The sequence below is a fragment of the Zootoca vivipara genome, chromosome 13 (genome assembly GCF_963506605.1).
Source record: "Zootoca vivipara chromosome 13, rZooViv1.1, whole genome shotgun sequence".
Lineage (NCBI taxonomy): Eukaryota > Metazoa > Chordata > Lepidosauria > Squamata > Lacertidae > Zootoca > Zootoca vivipara.
This window is the reverse complement of record NC_083288.1, coordinates 17016375-17037554: the sequence shown is the minus strand read 5'-3', so window position 1 is coordinate 17037554 and position 21180 is coordinate 17016375. Positions and strand designations below refer to the sequence as shown.

The 21180-nt window shown below is 47.1% G+C and overlaps 1 protein-coding gene across 1 annotated transcript in view; it reads left to right on the top strand.

The window, feature by feature from the left end:
- The window catches only part of PLXDC1 (plexin domain containing 1), a 55779-nt gene that overhangs the window by 14217 nt on the left and 20382 nt on the right, over positions 1-21180 (top strand). The window contains exons 3-6 of the mRNA XM_035134960.2: positions 12795-12938; positions 15473-15542; positions 19046-19168; positions 20966-21084. Of these exons, the coding sequence (XP_034990851.2) occupies positions 12795-12938; positions 15473-15542; positions 19046-19168; positions 20966-21084 (456 nt within the window). The remainder of the gene's footprint in view (positions 1-12794; positions 12939-15472; positions 15543-19045; positions 19169-20965; positions 21085-21180) is intronic.

Genomic DNA, 21180 nt, shown 5'->3' with positions numbered 1-21180 from the left:
AGGCTCACCCATTAAGCCCCGGAGAGCACAGTCACTTGGTTGTAGTGATTGCAACCTAACTCATTTGTTGAGATGCACTTACCGTAAGTGACCAGCTAAAGCAGGCATCCCCAAACTGCGGCCCTCCAGATGTTTTGGCCTACAACTCCCATGATCCCTAGCTAACAGGACCAGTGGTCAGGGATGATGGGAATTGTAGTCCAAAACATCTGGAGGGCCAAAGTTTGGGGATGCCAGAGCTAAAGTAATTACCTTAACAAAGGAACCAGCATGGCAGGTTCACCAGCCTTTTCTACTAGATTCTAACACTTACTAGATACAGGATCACAAGCCTGGAAGAGATGCAAGGATATAATCCAGAAGAATCCCCCCCCCCAATAATATCATGCAGAGCAGGCCAGGGACAACTAACTTTAAAAATATATTTTATTATTACTACTACGGTACTACTGCCACCATCTTTCATTTAAGGAGTGTCTTGTGTGCTTCTCCCCCTTTTTGTCTTATCCTTACAACAACCCTGTTCATGCTGAGAGTTAGTGACTGGCCCAAATGTCACCTGGTGAGCTTCGTGGCCTCTCAGGTCCTAGTCCCAACACTCTAGACCAGGGGTCAGCAAACATTTTCAGCAGGGGGCCGGTCCACTGTCCCTCAGACCCACTGGCGGAGGAAGAGGTGTGCGGAGAGAGCCCACCGCCCCCGGCAGCGCGATCTCAGTGGGGTGCCATTGCGGCTGCCCCCCCACCCACACTGGGCGCCATGCCCTCACAGGCAGAATGCCACGTCCCTGCAGGCGGCACGCCCTGCCCCGCCCCTGGGATGCGCATCAGCCCCGCCCCGCCTGCTGTCCACCCCGCAGTTCCGGAGCATGAAGCTCTGCCACTGCTCAGACCTTGTGGGGGGCCAGACTATATTTTTTTGGGGGGGGGATGAATTCCTAGGCCCAATGCCTTGGAGGAACTCTTTCCAGAGCCAAAAGGAGTACTGAATTTTCATTTACTAAAAGCGCTTTTAAAGGGCGGCCTTGTTTCCATCTTTCTGCTAATTTCCGCTGATCCAGCAGCTCTTGCTCAAGGCACAGCTGCAGAGGCTGGTTGAAAAGGACCGGCAATCCTTTCCCCCCCATGCGGAAGACCCGTTGCTGTGCCTGAGCTTGAAACCCTAGCTGTGCAGGCATGTCAACACTTCAAGCCCCCCACATCTCTCCGCCCCACAGCAAGCGATAATGCCTTGAAACCAGGCTGAGCGAGACACAAGCAGCATCTCCCCTTCTGCACCAGCTGCTGGCAGCTAAGAGTGTGCAAACTTCGCAGCTATGATGCCACACTACTGAAGTGTGCATCGCAGGTCCTACCCCCCCTACCCCACCCACCGTGCTTCTGTATTGATTTTAACTCATTAGAATTCGCTCCCCTTTCATCTAGGCACGGCTCACGCTCTTAATTCCAAAGCGCATAAGCAATGCGCCATTGATCTGAGCCACCCGGGGGAATTCTCTGCTGCTTCAGTCAAGAACCTCCTAAGCCCTTCCATTTCCCAACGCATCACAGAGGGGCACAAACCTTCCCACAACTGGTCTTAGCAGAAGGTCTCCACGTTTCCTCTTCTTGCCAGCCATCAGACCATTACAGGATCATTAGTTAAACACAACATATAGTTAAACGGTGGAACTCACTCCTACAGGAGGCAGGAGTGGCTTTGGGTGCCTTTAAAAGAGGAGCGGACAAATTCATGGAGGTAAGAGGCTGTCTGTGGCTACTAGCCACAATAGCTGTGCTATTCCTCTACAGTCGGAGGCAGCGATACTTCTGAATCCTATTTCAGGTGGGGCCTAATTAGGCTGAGAAAATGACATCCGTTTATTTACTTTTATCCTGCCTTTACCCACAAGCGCTTTCAGGGCAGCTAATAAATCCGAAGGATTTCACCGCTGCAGCCCTTTATCTTCAACAACATCCCTCTAAGGTAGGTTAGCGTGGGAGAAAGTATCTGGCCCTAAGGCCACTCAGAGAGCTTCACAGCAGAGTGGGGATTTGAACCCAGATCTACCCTGCCCCCCAATCCTACTCTGGAACTGCAAAACAGTGGCCTCTTCTTCCTCCTCCTCCAGCACCACAATCGTAATATAACCTTCCATATGGTTGGTTATTTTATATATATATAAAAATGTAAACATTTCCAATGACTTGTCTAAGTTGTCCCTTAGGACCAGAACGGCAGAGAACAAAACAAAGTTTTATGTTCAATGAAATGTGACCAAAAATATCATTGGCGTGGAGTTTTCAGTGGGCTTATATAACAAAGGGAAGTGTTTTGGCATAATCGTCTTAGGAAACACTGGATAAAATGTGGCCTTTGCGGTTACTATGCATCGGGGAAGTATATGGGGGATACAGGCTCAAAGCAAATCGTGCATCTGATATAAAGTACAATGTCTACATTAGGAGTGGCCAAACCCCAATGCAGAGGCCTGGTCCAGTGCCACAAGCAAATTTTTATGACACCTCCTGCCTCAACACCCCATTCCTTTTGGTGGTGGCGATATGATAAGAGAAAGCAGATATACCCTGTTTCTCATATTTTAAGACATACCCATAAAATAAGCCATAGCAGGATTTTTAAGCATTCAAGGAAAATAAGCCATACCCCGAAAATAAGACATAGTGATAGGCGCAGCAGCAATGCCGGCCGCGGCAGGAGGAGGAGGAGGAAAAAAATAAGACATCCCTTGAAAATAAGCCATAGTGTGTTTTTTTGAGGAAAAAATAAATATAAGACGTGTCTTATAATATGAGAAACACAGAAACACAGTAGTGGGCTGAGCAGGGCAGGGGTTAAACTTCCCTTCCCAGCCCATTCATTGCCTTGCTGCAAACCAACCCCAGATCAAACCCGCTGATCGTTTGATGAGTGCTGAAGGGTGATAACCCTTCTCTTCAGCCGATCTTCATGAATTACATAGCTCCGTCAGTAGAGCATGAGACTCTTAATCCCAGGGTCATGGATTCGAGTGAAAGATTCCTGCATTGCAGGGGGTTGGACTAGATGACCCTCGTGTCCCCTTCCAACTCTATGATTGTATGATGAGGGGCTCTGCGTGTGAGTGTCCTGTGTTGCACGCACATGCAAGAGTGTGGGCCACGTCTGGCCACGTCCACTGCTGGCATGTGGCCCCTGGAGGATTGTGCATTGTCTAGAGCAGGGGTGGCCAACTCCCAAAAGACTGTGATCTACTCACAGTGTTAAAAACTGGCAGTGATCTACCTCCTTTTTAGGGGTTCAGGTAAAAGTTGTTGAACTTTTTTTAGGGAGGGGAAAAGTCATATTTTTTAGGGGTGCAGGGCGAAAATTATGAGCTTCTTTTAGGGGAGCCAAACTTGTTGAGCTTCTTTGGGGGGAGCCAGTGATCTACCACAGACGTCCAGTGATCTACCGGTAGATCATGATCTACCTGTTGGACGTCCCTGGTTTAGAGCATGAGTAGGCAAACTAAGGCCTGGGGGTCGGATTACATGAGTAGAATGTGTGCTTTTATTTAAAATGCATCTCTGGGTTATTTGTGGGGCACAGGAATTCATTCCCCCCCCCCCAATATAGTCCGGTCCCCCACAAGATCTGAGGGACAGTGGACTTGGCCCCCTGCTGAAAAAGTTTGCTGATCCATGCTCCAAGGCATGATTGAATGAATGAATGAATAAATAAATAAATAAATAAAGCAACAATACATTTGAAAAGAACATTCAACCCACCAAAAAGAAGAAGAAGAAGAAGAAGTAGAAGAAGAAGAAGAAGAAGAAGAAGAAGAAGAGAAAAGCAAAACCACAGCATTGAAAAGCATTGGGCTAGAGACTGTGTTAATTGGATTTTGTTCCCATTCAAAACAATGGGACAACTTAGTCAAGTTGCATTGATTTCATTGGGGATTAATGACTAGTCCACCCCATGCATTTGACATGATGGCTGTGTGCTCCAGCATGCTCCCCTGTGTTGCTGCCATCTTGTAGTTTCTTGAGAAATAATTGCTGTTTAATGGATTCCCCCTCAAACCGGCTTCCATCTGACCTGAAAACATAAGCCACGGTCAAGCTGAGGTGCATACATTTGAGACAGTCATTGCACGTGCTCAGGTGACAGCTTAATTTAGCTGGCATGGGGAGGGGCATTGTAAGTTTGGGGAAACAAATCAGGTAATGTGCATTAGGTGAAGACATCCATGCCCTCACCATTTACCTTCCCACCGCAGTGGTTCCTATTTATCTACTTGCACTGGCGTGCTTTCAAACTGCTAGGTTGGCTAGGAGCTGGGACAGAGCAATGGGAGCTCATGGGGATTCGAACCTCCGACCCTCCGATCAGCAAGCCCAAGAGGTTCAGTGGTTTAGACCACAGCGCCACCCGCGTCCCTGTACAGCGCATTTGACGTACATGGCAACCCCCCCCCCCAGTGAATGGGGTACTGTAGTTTACCCCTCACATAGCTACAATTCCCAGCACCCTGAGCAAACTACAGTTCCCAGGATTCTTTGGAGAAGCTGTGTGCTTCAAATGTAAGGTGTGGATGTGACCTTGTGCAACTATCTTAGTCTGAATTCAACCTATGCAAAGCCTGGCAGGGCAAAAAAGTTATTATCCTCCTACCTGCAGAGAAAGGCCATCTTATCTTCCTTTGGGGGGGGATTTTGCAATTAGGGCTGCCACCAAAAAGGCCCTGTCCCGCATTTGCACAAATCACACCTGCCTGGGTGGTGGAATGCAGAGCAGGGCCTCTGAAGATAGCATAAATTGAAGGGCAGGTTCATGGAGATGAAGATTATCCTCTGCTCATTCTTGCAACTGACAGTTTAAAAGTTGGCAGGCCTAGAAGACATCTCTAATCTATTCCAATTGGAGTCCCCAAAGCAGAATAAGTGATAGCATTATGCACATAATTTTATTATGTCCTAAACTTAAAACATCTCTAATAAATGCCTGGTGGACCTTTTCCCCCTGGCCCTTTTAAAGCTACCAGGAACAAACTCCATTTGTTGTCCAGCTTGTCACCGTGACTGGACACTTTTTAGGATTTAGAAATCTGCCCTGATGTTTTAAAAAAGCCAAACCTACGTTCCTATCGCTAGATCTGGTTGAAAGGGAGAAAAACAGGAGGAGGGAATTTATGCTGGATGCAACGGCACCCCAGGAGGCCTTGGCTGCTGCCCGAGGGTGTTGGCTGAGAGCAGAATTCAGCAGCCTTTGCTGAGCCATCGGCAGAGGCAGAATGCCAGTGTCTCCCAAGCAGGCATTGCCAAGTGGAACTCAGCGATGGGTGGTTTTGAGAAGCCAATGGGTGTCTCCCCAGAATGGAGTAGGAGGTTGGATGCAAGTATGGTGTGTGTCATGTGTCTGTTCATGGGTGTAACATTGGTAAGACCCTGATTATAGCTTCTTTTGGGGGAAACCAGGGCCTCTTATTTCATTACTAAATTTGGGTCCTGCTCTGCTGCACTCGCAGTCCTGCTGCCGTTCCAACGCTCCACTGCTTTTCTCTCCTGACTTACCCCAATCTCCCTCTCCTGTATGTTGTCGCTTTTTAAACGACGCAGCCCTTTGAATGTAATAATAATAATAATAATAATAAATTTTTATTTATACCCCGCCCTCCCCAGTCAAAAAGCACACCAATAAAATTACAATAAAACATAGAAAGCAATTGATTAAAATACAGATTAAAATACAGTATTAAAATTTAAAATTTAAGTTTAAAATGCAGCCTGATTTTAAGTAGTCCATTAATCCAAGCCATGAGGGAGGAAAACACAGGGGTCAGACTAAGTCCAACCCAAAGGCCAGGCGGAACAGCTCTGTCTTGCAGGCCCTGCGGAAAGATGACAAATCCCGCAGGGCCCTGGTCTCCTGTGAAAGAGCGTTCCACCAAGTTGGGGCCAATACTGAAAAGGCCCTGGCCCTAGTAGAGGCCAATCAAGCCACCTTATGGCTCGGGATCTCCAGAATATTGTTGTTTGTGGACCTTAAGGTCCTCCGCGGGGCATACCAGGAGAGGCGGTCCCGTAGGTACGAGGGTCCCAAGCCGCATAGGGCTTTAAAGGTCAAGACCAGCACCTTAAACTTGACCCTGTACTCCACCAGGAGCCAGTGCAGCTGGTAAAGCACTGGATGAATGTGATCCCGCTGTAGTGAAATGAAAACTCAGGCTCGAGGAAGGACCCGCCGTGGGTGCTTTTCGAGGTGCCCCAGGAGCCAAGAGAAGGTCAAGCCATTTTGCAAACCCCACTTCCCACTCATCTTTCACCCTCATCACTGACATTGCTTCTTATAAACACGGGGTGCATACTGTATATATACCAGACATTTAAAGCACACTTAAGTGCATCCCTAACCCCCAAGAATCCTAGGAACTGTTGTTTGTCAAGGGAGTTAAAACTCTGTGAGCAGGGCTTCCCCCCATCCCACCCCAAACTCGCAGGAACTCAGTTGCGGCACCTCTCAGGTGGGCTGCACACTATTGCCATTATAAGGCATCATGGTGGGTTCCAGCATCTCTTTTCCTAGAAGAATGGCACTGTATGTGAGGCTTAAACTACAATACCCAGGATTCTTTGGGAGCGGGGAATGTGCTTTAATTGTACGATGTGTACACGTATTGATATTAACCTGGCAGAGGTGAATGCACTTTAAAACAAAGGAACAGAGGGGGTCTAAGGAGGAATCGCAGAATCACAGAATTGTGGAGTTGGAAGGGACCCTGAGGGTCATCTAGTCCAACCCCCTGCAATGCAGGAATATGCAGCTGCAGGAATATGCAACCTGCAACCCTGGCATCATCCGCGCCATGCTCTAACCGACTGAGCTATATCTATGTTAATGGAATAGCGAATAATTCATCTTACTTTGCACAGGTATCAAATTACGTCCTTTGCTGAATCAGCTTGATACAGTCTATGCAAGCTTTTGACTTTCACAGAACTCTTTGTCAGGCCTGGGAGCAGAAACTCTACATGCCTCTGCATCAGCTGAACCTTCCATTCCATTTTTTTTTTTTGTGATAAGAGGTTATTTTAACTTGTTTTGTAGCTCCTGTCTTTTGACCAGCATAGAAACCCTAATCTCCTTGCTTTTTTCTGGAGGATTCCTGTTAAGTGACGCCTTGCAGGGGGAAAGAACTGATTATATTCTTTTTCAGCTAGATAACATAACTAGACTTTACCTTATTTTCCCTTAATGATCTTGCTTTCCCTAGATTTCCTCCCCCTCCCCTCTGCTTGTTTTCTTTCTCTCTCTCCTCTTCTTAATTCCTGCTGTAACCAAGTCAAGGTGGCGGATTGGGACATAGTCGTGATCCAGGGATGAGGTCATGATAGACCGCATGCTGAAGTGCGAAAGCGGCCAAGTCCACCCATCCCCGGCATTTGCTGTTTTCATTTGTTTTCCCTCACTTATTTTATTGAGAACACATTTGGGAGCTTTGTGAGTGTGTGTTTGTGCACACAAAGGAGCAAATGGGCCACTATGGGTGGCGAGGATGACTATCCAAGCACCCTTTTTGACATCTCACAAATGCTGAAGCCCTTCCCAGCAAGGCTCATCTCCCACCTCACAGACCAGTGTTATGAGAAAAAAAACTGCTCCTTTCCCCTTATGGGGTACCCAAGAGCCCCTATAGAGTCCTTTTGTAGGTTCTCTATCGGTAGGAGAAAATAACAGAGACCAACCAGAGAATGTTGAGAAGCAAAACAGCTAGTAAGCCTGATCTTTATTAAAGCTGTTGCAACAGGGTGCTCCCCCCCCACACACACACAAGGGGGAGAGGGACCCAGAACAAAGGTGTGCCCGCCCTTATATAGACTTTGAAATTGCCCACTCTCAAACTCCAGACCACCCCCAGAAACATCATACATACATCACAGAAGGGGTGTAGCCCAGGACCACCTCCCCCAATACATCATACTGTACATACATCACTGGGGGCAGTCTAAAACAGAATCCTGAGTGCCTGTTGTTTATCTCACAGACTCACCCTAATCATACCTTAAATGTGCCCTTAAGGTTGGATTTGTGAGCACAGAGACAATGGGGAGATTTCCCATTTCCTTCAACCTTGCAGAGAAATATTTGAGGTCATTTTGGGAGAGAGAAAATTGTTTCAGGACTTTTCTGTGGGTTTCAGACATGTGGTTTACATATTTGTATGTGTTTGCTTGGTACATTTATGAACATCTATTTATGGAAAAGACCCTGATGTTGGGAAAGATGGAGGGCACAAGGAGAAGGGGATGACAGAGGACGAGATGGTTGGACAGTGTTCTCGAAGCTATGAACATGAGTTTGACCAAACTGCGGGAGGCAGTGGAAGACAGGAGTGCCTGGCGTGCTCTGGTCCATGGGGTCACGAAGAGTCTGACACGACTAAACGACTAAACAACAACATTTAATATACATAAGATCTTAAAATGTTTATAACACCAGGCATAACTCAAGCTATTCATCTGAGCAGAGGCTCTTCCCAGATCTTAACCCCCAGAATCTGCAGTCTTCTATTTCAGTGTATCTGAAGAAGTGTGCATGCACACGAAAACTCATACCAATGACAAACTTAGTTGGTCTCTAAGGTGCTACTGGAAGGAATTTTTCTATTTCATTTTTATTTTTGTTTCAATAGCAGACCAACACAGCTACCTACCTGTAACTAGAATCTGCAGGGAGAGAGAGAGAGCTAGGACGTAGCTTTGAATGTGTGAAGTAGTAGCAAAGAAAAGAGAGCCTCTGGGTTTGTGCGGCGTACACCCTTTCCCAACAAAATTGGAGTCAGGCTAAAAAAAAAAAACAGCAGCCAAAGGCTGAAATCCTTCATGGCAGATCAGACCCTGTTGTGAAGGCCACATGAATCTGTTGGTGGCATTCCAAGACAGAGTTTGGCTGGGATAGTGCTTCAATTCAGCCGGAGCTCAGCCGCAGAACCTCTTTGCAACATGGAGTCAAAGGGGGTACTGATGACCCAGGGTGATAGTGTGGGTCCAAAATCCTGTTTGGAAAGAGGAAAACCATATGTTTAGAAGAATGAAGAGAGAAGGGAATCGTTCTGACTCAAAATAATAACAACCCCACACTTAACAACCCAATAACCTTGGGTTCAGCTCCTGAAATCTTTAACAACAAGCAAGTTGAATGGAAACAAAAGCAGAACTTCTTGATGTCGTGTGCTGTTAGCCCACTTGCACAGGGAATTGTGCTTGCTGCAAACACAAATGGCTTTTAATGAAAACTTGGAAGAGTGGTGTGTCAGACACTTAACGGCCATGATAGTTAGAAGCGGAGGAAAGAATTCAGTGCTGGACTATGTTGAATGTTCCACCAGTACACACATTTTTGTTTGCCAGTTACAGGGGGGGGGGCACAGGGTGGTGGTGGTGGTGGGGAAGCCCCATCGTGCAAGCAGAAGATCTTGTGCAGGGCCTCTGCCAACCATACTTGTTAGGTGAATCCTGCCCACAATCTCCACTTTGAGAAATGGTGCAGTGGGTTAGTGCATCTGGCTGTTAGCCAGAAGGCTGGTAGTTTGAGCCCACCCAGGGATGACTGTGGGCAGGATTCCTGCATTGCAGGGGGTTGGACCAGATGACCCTTGGGGATCCCTTCCAATTCAGTGATACCACAGTGATGGGGCTCTCCAGGCATTGTTGGATTACAATACCTACAATACCTGACTGTTGGCCTGCATTGTCTGCAGATGATAGATGACTGTGTCTACTAATGTCTGGAGGACCACAGCAGTGGCGGAGCTTCATGCTCTAGCACCGGGGGGCGGAGAACAGATGGGAGTGGGGCTGGCGCACGTCCCAGGAGCAGTGCGCTCCCCCCACACTTCTCTTCCTCTGCCACTGGACCACAGGTTTCTCAACCTTGGATTGCTAATGGCTGGATAATGGGTGGACAGGTTCTTCTGGCCCTGCTGATTCACCTTCCTGGATCACATAGCCAGTCTTTGTTGGAAAACTGATTGCCAAATGGACCACTGGCCTAACCCACTGTGATGATTTTGAATTGGAGTAGTGGTTGTTTGGCTTATTAGTTAAACCTTACCAAAAAAAAAAAGAGTCTCTAAGTGACCGAGTTAAAAGCCCCAAAGGCGTAACGTGTGAAATACAATTCAGTGAAACCATCCCAATGAATAACTCATACACACAAACCAATCAGAAAAACAAAAACATCAGCCGCAAGAACACACCACCCAAAAGGCAATCAAGCAGCTTGTCAAGATCTGTCAAGTGCTTGGGAGAAGTGAAAAGTTTTTGCCTGGTGTTGAAAGGACGTTGATGATGGTGCCAGGAGGGCCTCACTGGAGAGAGCATTCCACGAGTGAGGAGCCACGACTGAAAAGGCCCTGTCCCTTGCTGCTACCCTCCGAAACGCCCCCAGAGAGTGAACCCAGAGAATTGCCTCAGATGGAGGCCAACGTGGATAGTTTCATATTGGGAGTGGTGCTCCAAAGGATATTGGTCTCCCGAGCTTTATAGGTTAACACCAGTTTAGAACTTTGCCTGGAAAGATCAAAACTCCACTCAGCCATGAAGCCCATTAGGACAAATCACTGCCTTAGCCTAACCTACGTTGGAGATAAGTGCCATTCACATCAACATACGCCACCCTGAGCTTGATGGTGAAAAGGTGGAATACAAATGTTAAGAAATAAATGGGAGGGGAGGCACCATCCAGTTCAGGTGAGGGGAGCACTTGGCCCTCCAGTTGTTGCTAAACTATGACATCCAACTTACCTGGCCATCAACCATGCTTGTTGGGGCTGATGGGAGTTGGAGTCAGGCAACATCTGGAGGCCACAGCGTTCCGACACCTGGTCTACTTCTTTGTAACACTGGTGTCACATGGATGGAATCTAATAGGGAGGAGAGGCAATAGGCCGGGAGTAGAGAGCTGCCTGTTTTGGATGAATGCTACACCAGCTGTCTTCAAGCCAGTATTGCTCTTTGTTTCTGCATCCTCAAATAAAGCTATCCATTCAGCTTTGTAGAGTAGTGAAAGAGTTAACCAGAGCATCCCAGCAATTCAGTCCCAAGTGGTAGAGGATGATCATGGAGCAACTGAAGGTCTGTTTCAAAAGGAAAGAGCCTGGTCCTTCCACCCTTCCTCCAAGAGCAAGAAAATTAGGTTTCCTCCTCCACCGCACATTATTACAGGGAAAGAGAGTGATTTGCTGAAAAACAATATGGAGGGGGGAGGGGAGAACCTCTTTCCACATTAAATGCTTCTCTATAAATAGAATTCCTATCCTATTCCCCATCACCAGGTTTGAAAAAAAAGTGGTCTCTTTGGGAGATATAACTAGATCACACAAATGGAAGCTATTTTCTGTTTTTCTGCCTCTCATTCTCTGCCCCCAAGCCATTTAAAGGAGCAGCGTCAAACAGTGGAGCCCCATGTAGCAGTCCCTGCTCATAGTTGTAGGCCAGCCGTCCTCAGTCTGGTGCCTTCCAGGTACTTTGGACTACAACTCCCATCAGCCCCAGCGAACACCCTTTGTCCTGTTAACCACCAGGCCACTCCTCTAGGTCTTCACCACTGGACAAAGGCAACATCAAGCTATGATTTGCACCACACAGATAAAAAACTTCCCTTTCTTTTCTCATCACCGCAAACAAAGTGGGTAGCATCCAATGCTAGTCCTGCTCAGAGCAGACCCATTGAAACGAATGAATCAGAGTTGGTCATGTTCATTAACTTCAGTAGGTCTACTCTGAGTTGGATTACCACTGGGTACAACCTCCCCCCACCTTTTTTAAAAATGGAATCATTTCGCACATTTCCACCTGCCGGACATCAAAGTGTATGGTGGTCAAATGATGTGTCCGCATGGGTGGGTCAGGCCTCAGTTCTATTCTGATGCCCTGTTCATAGGGCCATCCCTACCATTAGGCAGAGTGGGGCATTCTTCCATTCTCCCCGAGTCCCTGAGCTAGCCTGATGCCCTGAGGCACACTGAGGGGTGTCTTCTCAACCACCAGTGTTGAAATAAGATAACAGCTGCCAACTTGGTCGGATTCCATTGCATGGACTGGGGAGCTTGGTCTCGGGCAGCAAAATTTCTTAGGGCCCGCCAGGTCAATTAACACATGAACCAGCTGGAACCTCTGCTGGAATTTCATTTTTATTTTTTTTGAGTTTTACAATTCAACATCAGAAAACGTTTACGTAAACCATGTCAGAATATTTATAGTCATTGGCAATTGCACCATAGAATTCCCATAAAGGGCTTCATAAAACTTTGTTTGATAGCAGCTGGTATGAGTTGATTTTGGACTGGTCTGATGTGGAACTAACCCTGTAACCCTATGCACACTTGTCTGGGAGTAAGTCTCATGGAATTATTATTATTATTATTATTATTATGGAACTCAGCTTCCAAATAGACATGCACAACAGTTTCCCCTTGGACACACAGAAGTTTCACCCTATCCCAGCAGAGATATTCCTGAGGATGGAATAGAGAACTACATAGAATAATTAGAAATACATGGAATATATTTCCTGGGATTATGGGAGGTGGTTAGAAGAGTGCAACATTAGGGTAGCCTGATGCAGAAGAAGACAAGGCTTCTGCAAACTCTTAATGCAATCTGCAGCTGCTGAAATTCTACACAGCTGTTAAAGGTACAGGAGCCCTGGCCTCTTTTTTATCTGCCCACCCTCGCACACACATCTGGATGTTTCAATGGGAGACGAACCGCTTTGGCAATGGGTGCGCCTTATCCCTGTAGTTACCACAACTGTTTCTCTCTACTCAGGAAGACAACCACAACTACTATATATCTCGAACGTACGGTCCGAGTGAAGCGCGAGCCAAGGAACTCTGGGTAGAAGTTACAGCAGCCAACAGGAGCCAAGTCAAAGTCCATGGAATCCTCTCCAATACGCATAGGCAAGCCTCGGTGAGCATCTCTCTTCCCCTGCCCGTTTGTTGGCTATGTGCTTACCTATCTATGTATCCATTGGTACCAACAACCTGCCATTGCATTTCCAGCCACTTTTCCCTTCAAACCGTGATTAGGGTCCAAGATTTTGATAGAAAATAGATGAAATTGTACAGTGCAGGGAAAAGCTGACTGAAAAACATTTCATCTATTCAAATCGGGAGTGGGTGGCACTGTAGTCTAAACCACTGAGCTTCTTGGGCTTGCTGATCAGAAGGTTGGCAGTTTGAATCCCTGCGACAGGGTGAGCTCCCGTTGCTCTGTCCCAGCTCCTGCCAACCTAGCAGTTTGAAAGCACAACAGTACAAGTAGATAAATAGGTACCACTGTGGTGGGAAGGTAAATGGCGTTTCCGTGCGCTCTGGTTTCCATCACAGTGTTCCGTTGTGCCAGAAGTGGTTCAGTCATCCTGGCCACATGACCCAGAAAGCTGTCTGTAGACAAACGCTGGCTCCCTTGGCCTGAAAGTGAGATGAGCTCCACAACCCCATAGTCGCCTTTGACTGAACTTAACTGTCCAGGGGTCCTTTACCTTTTTTTTTCACCTTTACCATCTCGTCATATTTTGGCTACCTCCACCTATGTTAAAAAAAAAAGAGGGCTGAAATGCGAACATCTCCTTATTTTAACTGCTGTATCAGCATAGGGGAAAGCAGCTATTTCTGCACATAACACAAAACACTAAACTATGGTTTGTTAAACTATGGTTTAGCAAGTGTGAGACATGACTGGATGTTGAAGTGTGATTCGTTGTTGATTTATGAGCTTTGGTTTATTTTAATCATGGCGTAGTATTACGTGTAAAACCAGCACCCTTTCCTAACCATGGTTTGTTTGATGATGCCACCCAGACACTCTCCTAACTACAAAAGCACAAGGGAAGAGAAGCTGGAAAACAAGTGGCGTGTTGGAAACAAGCCATGGTTTCTTTGATTGTCTGTAGGACAACTTGTGATTAACTCATGGTTTGTTAAATAAGCAACTTGAACAAACCATGGTTTAGCACAGGCATCCCCAAACTTCGGCCCTCCAGATGTTTTGGACTACAATTCCCATCTTCCCCGACCACTGGTCCTGTTAACTAGGGATCATGGGAGTTGTAGGCCAAAACATCTGGAGGGCCGCAGTTTGGGGATGCCTGGTTTAGCACCATGCTGCTAACTAGCCATTCCTGAGCTCCTATGAGGTTTGACCATCAAATCAATCCTAAAACATCTGCTTATCTTATAACTGCAGCAGCAACATAAATCAGCAATTGTGCAGGCGTCTCACAGAATTCTATAGCCTTGGCCATTGATTTTTCTAAACTCATAAACTCTTAGTCACAGTCATAGCCAGTTTATTTAATTTCCTACAAATACATTTGTGCTCAAAGCAGTTTACTGAAGCACTCTAACACGCGATAGAAGTAGAGGAACTATAATAATCCGATACAAATTGTATTACTACAACATAGCGCGGACATAAACCTTAACTGGAAAGGTTAATTAACAATATTCTTCACATCCTGGAGAGGTACTGAACAGAACAGAAAATAAAAATACAGAAAGATTGCTTATCTTCACTGTAAGCATTATTAGCACATGTTGTGCAGGTGCTGTTTGAATTGACACCATGTGTTTTTTTGTGGGACATTTACATAAACACAGACTTACACGGATATCTTGGCTGAGTTGTCCTTTCCCCCTCCATCCAAATGGATCAAATATTCTCAAATATTTTGAGTGAAAGCTTAAAATTAAATGAACGTCCAAGGGGAGGGAGGTGGAGACTGCATATAACAATAGACCCTTTTTTATTATAGGGGAATACATGGAGAATAAAGTGTTGCAAGTTGGGGGGAATAGTTTTATGATTTTTTTGGATCAGTTATTATTTGCACAAATGAATGCACACGAGGGTTGAACTCCTCCATCAAGGGTTTCGTCTTGAGAAGGGGAGCCCATTTGTGCCAACATCTTGCCCTCTGCCAACGAAATCTGTACCCCGGGAATGTGAGCTATACTTCCAATAAAGCCTCATACAAGTGTAGGATTCAGCACCTTAAGAATCTCAGCCTCGTTTTTATATACATAATAAAAGGGCATTTCCTAACCCTCATGGGCAGCAAAGATGGGCTGGAAAATATACCTGCAGTTCTTGACAAATTCTCAGAAGCCAGGGGAGGGGCTGGGGTGTTGGGCAACCCCCGTATTTTGCAAAGCTCCTTGCCCCTCTCTGTGATGAGCAGAAGCAGAATAAATTGTGCCAATAGGTAAATACATGCACATCTGCTTAATTTGCAAGCATATAGTTTAATTACTGGCTTTTCTTGGCACAGAATCTGGATTCCGTCCTCCCTTCCCTTAATGCACAAGCTTATATTTGTATGCTTACAAGTTCCTCCATTTGATCTTGAACCCTATGGAAATTTGGGGTCGTGAACATGCTCAACATTATCACCCAGCAAGCCTCCTGCCTTAATGCTGTTATTCCCATCTATCCTCCTACAGAGAGTCATCCTATCATTTGACTTCCCCTTCTATGGGCATTACCTGCGGCAAGTCACCATAGCAACCGGAGGTGAGCTTCACTGGGTACCACATTGGGTTTAAGGGATGATGTTTTTTGGGCAAAGATTTTCAGAATACTGAGGGGGGTGAGGAGTGGCGATAGCAAAAGTATTAGAAGCAACGTGGCAACGTCCTTTGTGATATCCCCATTCCTTTACCCTAATTGCTTGGACTGCAGCCACTTTGTGTGGGAAGTGTGGGCCTGGTTTTGCCCCACTCCGGCCAATCTCACTGTTGCCTTTCCAGCAGGACTAGGCTCTATATTTCTGCTTCCTGAAATGGGGGGAAAGCGGTGGTTGAGGGGGACGCTGAAGTGAACCTGCAATATGATAATTTATTTCTCTTTCTTGTGTGCCCTGGCCTGGATTTTCCACATTGGGGAAAGTGTGACCCTCCAGACTACAACTCCCATCACCCCTTGTCACTGGTCTATGGTGTTTGGGGCTGATGGGAGGTGGAGTCCAACAGCAGCTGGAAGGCTGCACTCTCCTGGCCTAGAAGGAAAGCAAATTGATAATTACCGGAAATTATTCTCACTCCTTCCAAGTAGGGTGTCTGTGTGTCCTATTTTCCCCCAAGGACAGCCCTCTATTTGAAAAGCTGGCCAGTCCAAGTCCAGCTTAGAGCAGTGTTTCCCAACCTTGTGCCTCCAGATGTTTTGGGACTACAACTCCCATAATCCCTAGCTAGCAAGACCAGTGGTCAGGAATGATGGGAATTGTAGTCCGAAAACAGCTGGAGGCACAAGGTTGGGAAACACTGGCTTAGAGATAAAGAACCATGAGAAGGGAGGGCAGGAGGGACCTTTTAACATTGCCCATCAGCAACCTGGACAACAGACTTGGTGGGCACCCTGGTCACCTGGTCACATTCTATGGAGAGAAGTCACTGTATTTCTATTTAAACCGTAGCAATAATTTCTGCTCTTGCATCTATTCATTGTGTGCAAGTTCTGTATGCCCAGCTCCTCACTCACAATGCAAAAGTGACCGCCCTACTACCAAGCTCAGCCTATTGGCACAAAGGCTCTTAATCTCAGGGTCGTGGGTTTGGGCCCCAATTTTGAGTGAAAGATTCCTGCATAGTAGGGGGTTGTACTAGATGACCCTCGTGGTCCCTTCCAACTCTACAATTCCATGATTCTGAGATGCTTCAAGAAGCTCTGGAAGGAGGGGCTGAAAGAGAAGGCTGGCAAATGGTGACCAGAGGGCATCCCTTATGTCCAAGGCACTTTGCAGGCTGCCCACGTTGAAGGGGACGAGCACTTGCTTTACACACACAGAAGGTCCAACAGGGGTAGGCAACCTAAGGCCCGTGGGCCGGATGCGGCCCAATTGCCTTCTCAATCCGGCCCGCAGACGGTCCAGGAATCGGCGTGTTTTTACATGAGTAGAATGTGTCCTTTTATTTAAAAATGCATCTCTGGGTTATTTGTAGGGCCTGCCTTGTGTTTTTACATGAGTAGAATGTGTGCTTTTATTTAAAATGCATCTCTGGGTTATTTGTGGGGCTTAGGAATTCGTTCATTCCCCCCCCCCCCCCAAAAAAAATATAGTCCGGCCCACCACATGGTCTGAGGGACGGTGGACCGGCCCATGGCTGAAAAAGGTTGCTGACCCCCTGGTCTCCAACATTTCCAGGTATGGCTGGGAATGTTCCCTTATGGAGAGTGTAGATAATACTGAGCTAGATGGACCAGTTATTCGATTTGGTATAAGGCAGCTTCAGCTCCGTATGTTTCTGTGTTCACGAGAACGGGCGGATCGCAGAGCAAGTGTGAGTCACATCCCCCATCGCTTCTTCTGAAAATCTATTCTGCCTCAACCCAGACTGCTGCCCCTCCTGACCTCTGTTGACCTCCTGCGCTTCCACTTGCGGAGACATCTGGAATCTATCTGCGGTGTTTACTGGAACTTCTTGTTTCTCCACCTTCCTTGCTGTCCCCTCCGTCGCCCAGCTGGCAGCAGCTGTGCTGCTAGCCTAGCTCTGAGGATCGGAATGGCTTGCCCCCTCTGCTCTGAGATCCTGCAGTCTAGGTTTTCAGCACAGCAGCGAGCCTTGAAAGGTTTGCCTCGAAGCTGAGCAAGGCAGTCCGCTTGATGATTTTATGTCTCCACGCTGCCACTGAACAAAACCCACCTCCCCTCCCCTTCTCCCACCAGAGCATTGATGTCTTTGGTTTGGTGGCTAGCAAAGTGGGTTTTATTTACTTATTGCATTGCATTGCACTGTCCTCTGAGGCATGCGACAGAGGGTACATGTTCCTCTCCCCTCGCTCTCCACAACGACCCTGTCAGGGAGGTTAGGCAACTGGCCTAAGGTCACCTAATGAGCTTCATAACTGAGTGGGAATGAAAAATAGAATGGTCCTGAGTAGTGTGTGTGTGTGTGTGTGTATGTGTGAACACCAATCTGCAGCAGGGTTCCCATCTCCACTGCCCTAGAGAGCCGTCCAATCAGCAGTATGAAAGGGGAGCCTTTTTAACTACTGAGAATAAGTCTTCTCACCCTTTGTGCCCATTGGAGCCAATCAGGAGATGAGTCAGCCGCTGAGGATTGACTCCTAGGGTCCCTCTGGAGAAAACGCATGGGAATCATAGAATTGTAGAGTTGGAAGGGACCACAAGGGGCATCTAGTCCAACTCCCCGCGATGCAGGAATCTTATTGCCCACAGAACATTGAGGAGGAGTGGTTCTGCATGCTAAGCCTTTAGGAATACAGAAACGAAAGGTACATCCGTTTCCACGGAATGGTGTGCAATAGAACTTCAAGGGAAACACAACTTTAAGTTACTGCCCCTGAACATATGGAAAAAGAATATACAACATCTGGGCATCACACCAGACACAGGAGGACAATTAAAGGCATAGCAAACAGAGACACCTTCCAAAAAAATGTAGACCTTGTTATGCCAGCCACTCAATATTCTCAGTGGAGGGGTTACGTTAAGTAATATGTTTGAATGTCAGATGTGTAAGCGTAGGTCTAGAGACAATGGATAAAACAAACATCATTAGCTGTACTGCTGGAGATGTGTTTAATGGTTATTGTATTTGTATTTGTATTTGTTTGAAAACCAATTAATTTTTTCTTTTTTCTTAACTGAAGTCACTCTGAGAGAAGTTATTGCTACTCTCCAAATCATTTGCCCATGTATGTGTACAGAAAATAGTAGATCTAGCTGAAAGGCAGAGCATGGAGATCTGCATTGATTGTTGCAACACATCCCCAATTATTATCATTGTATAATTGTAAGATTATTGTAGAAGCTTAGAAGGTTGTGTACTCTTAGAAGGGGTTGCGGCTGTGAGGGTGCGTAGCTGTGACTATCCTGAAGAGCCCCAGCAGTTCTGAATCTGCTCCACTGCTGTCACTGCAGCATTCTGGCTCTCTAGAAAGCGACCCTGGGGTTCCTAGGAGTCTCTGGGGAAGAAGGCAACAGGATTGTAGATGGTGACATAAAATAGCTTGAATCCCTCCCTCCCTCCCTCCCTCTTGGTCTCTTTTGCCAGGTTTCATCTTCATGGGGGACGTCATTCATCGGATGCTGACAGCTACGCAGTATGTTGCTCCTCTCATGGCAAACTTCAACCCCAGCTACTCCCGGAATTCCACCGTCAAATACTTTGACAACGGTGAGTCCTCCTCACATGCAAACTTGGAAATAAATCCTTGGGAGCACTTAGTATCTCCCTTTTTGTTTTACACCAGAACTGGCGTTTATTTTGCAAAGCAAAATGTGAAAATCCAAAATTCTCTGCTTAGGTGCTTTTGGCACAGGACTATTTGTTTTGCAGTCGAGAAATATATCTGGACTATAGTCATAGGAACCAGCTCCTGGGGGCTGGGGGACTTTGAAGCCCCCCCCTTTTAGGGGACCAGGTCCCATCAATATTCAGAGGGTGTTCAGCTCCACCCCCTGACTCTTTACGACATTGCATATGTGATGTCAGGACGTCGTTTCAAGCCCCCTCAAGCATGTTGAGAAGCTGGTGCCTCTGACTGTAGTACCAACTCAATTTCCCTTTATTTCACACTTATGATATTTGTGGGAATGTTCAGGGATGCAGAAGAGGATATATTGTTTGATTATATCCTTTCCAACTTGTGTTAACATGTTCTACAATTTAGCAGAGTAACATTCCCCCTTTTAAACTTGCACAGCGGATGCGTTTGCTCAGGCTCGCTAAACCCTCTAAAATACGTTTCCTTGGTAATTTCCCCTTTAGTCTCTCATAAAAAGATAGACACGGCACAGTCTTCTATAAAAGTATAAAAAGAGTTTACTCCAGGGGTCCCCAGACTTACCGCGCAGCGGGCCGGTGCCCGCCGCGCCGACCGCGCGGCGGGTTGGAGGGCAGGGGAGTACGCGCGCAGCGGGCCGGAGGGCGGCGCGCCCGTGCGCATGCGCACACGCGCACGGTCGGGGGAAAATCGCCGAAAATCGCTTGTGCGCATGCCTATGGGCCTCCCCCGACCCGGAAGTGCATCGGAAATGACCTCTTCTGGGTCGGGAGAGGCCCATACGCATGCGCACAAAGGATTTTCAGCGATTTTTTGCCGATTTTTAAGATCGTCGCCGCGCCGCGCACCGTAAGAGCGGGCGGCGGCAGCGGGCGGCGGGGGTCATAGTTTGGGGACCCCCTGGTTTACTCACTCACTCATTCTGTTCACAGATGGATCCCAGAAGGCAGACTTAAATTACAAAAGTAATACACCTAGAAACTATCCCATAAGGAGACAGCTCCTTTGTCCTCTTGGCTGGAAGCCAAGAGAGCATCTTAGGCTAAGCAGTTGTTGGTCCTTCGATGAATGTAGTCAGAGAGAGAGATGGCTGCCCTGCCCTGTGCTTTTGTCATTGCCTGCTCAGGTGAGGCCACGCCCACCTTTGGTCACATGTAGAGGAAGTCTGTCCCAGCCTAGGAGGAAACAGGAAGTTCCAACTGGCTGGTCCAGACATCCCCTTTGTCATGCTGGCCACATGACCTGGAAGCTGTACGCCGGCTTCCTCGGCCAATAACGCAAGATGAGCGCCGCAACCCCAGCGTCAGTCACGACTGGACCTGATGGTCAGGGGTCCCTTTACCTTTTTTAGGGATGTTGTACTTGACTGCTCTGTGTTTCACATCCCACAATATTGATAAGATAACTCCCATTAGCCCTAGACAGCATGGCCACTGCTCAGGGATGATGGGAATTGTAGTTCAACAAGGCACCAAAATGGGAAAGACTGGGTTAGGCTAATCTATGGGCACGTGGGTGGCCCTGCCTTGTTTTTGGCAGGGAGCATGGCTAGTTGGCTTCCGAGTTCCTTCCTTGGATCTGTGAATGATAGCAGACGTTTCAAGTTCCTAGTCCCCATGCCAGCTGTTAGGGTAAAACAATGGCCTTCTCATATTCTCACCCCTTCTCCTGCTCTTCTTCCTCTTCAGGGACAGTCTTTGTGGTTCAGTGGGACCAAGTGTACCTGGAAGGAAAAGAAGACAGAGGCTCTTTTGACTTCCAGGCAGCTTTGCACAGTGATGGCAGAATAGTCTTTGGCTACAAAGAGGTGAGGGGAGTTAGTTTCTGGGCTCAATTCAAAGTGCTGGTTTTGTCGTATAACACCTTAGGCAGCTTGAGACACCAATACCTTAGAGACTGCCTC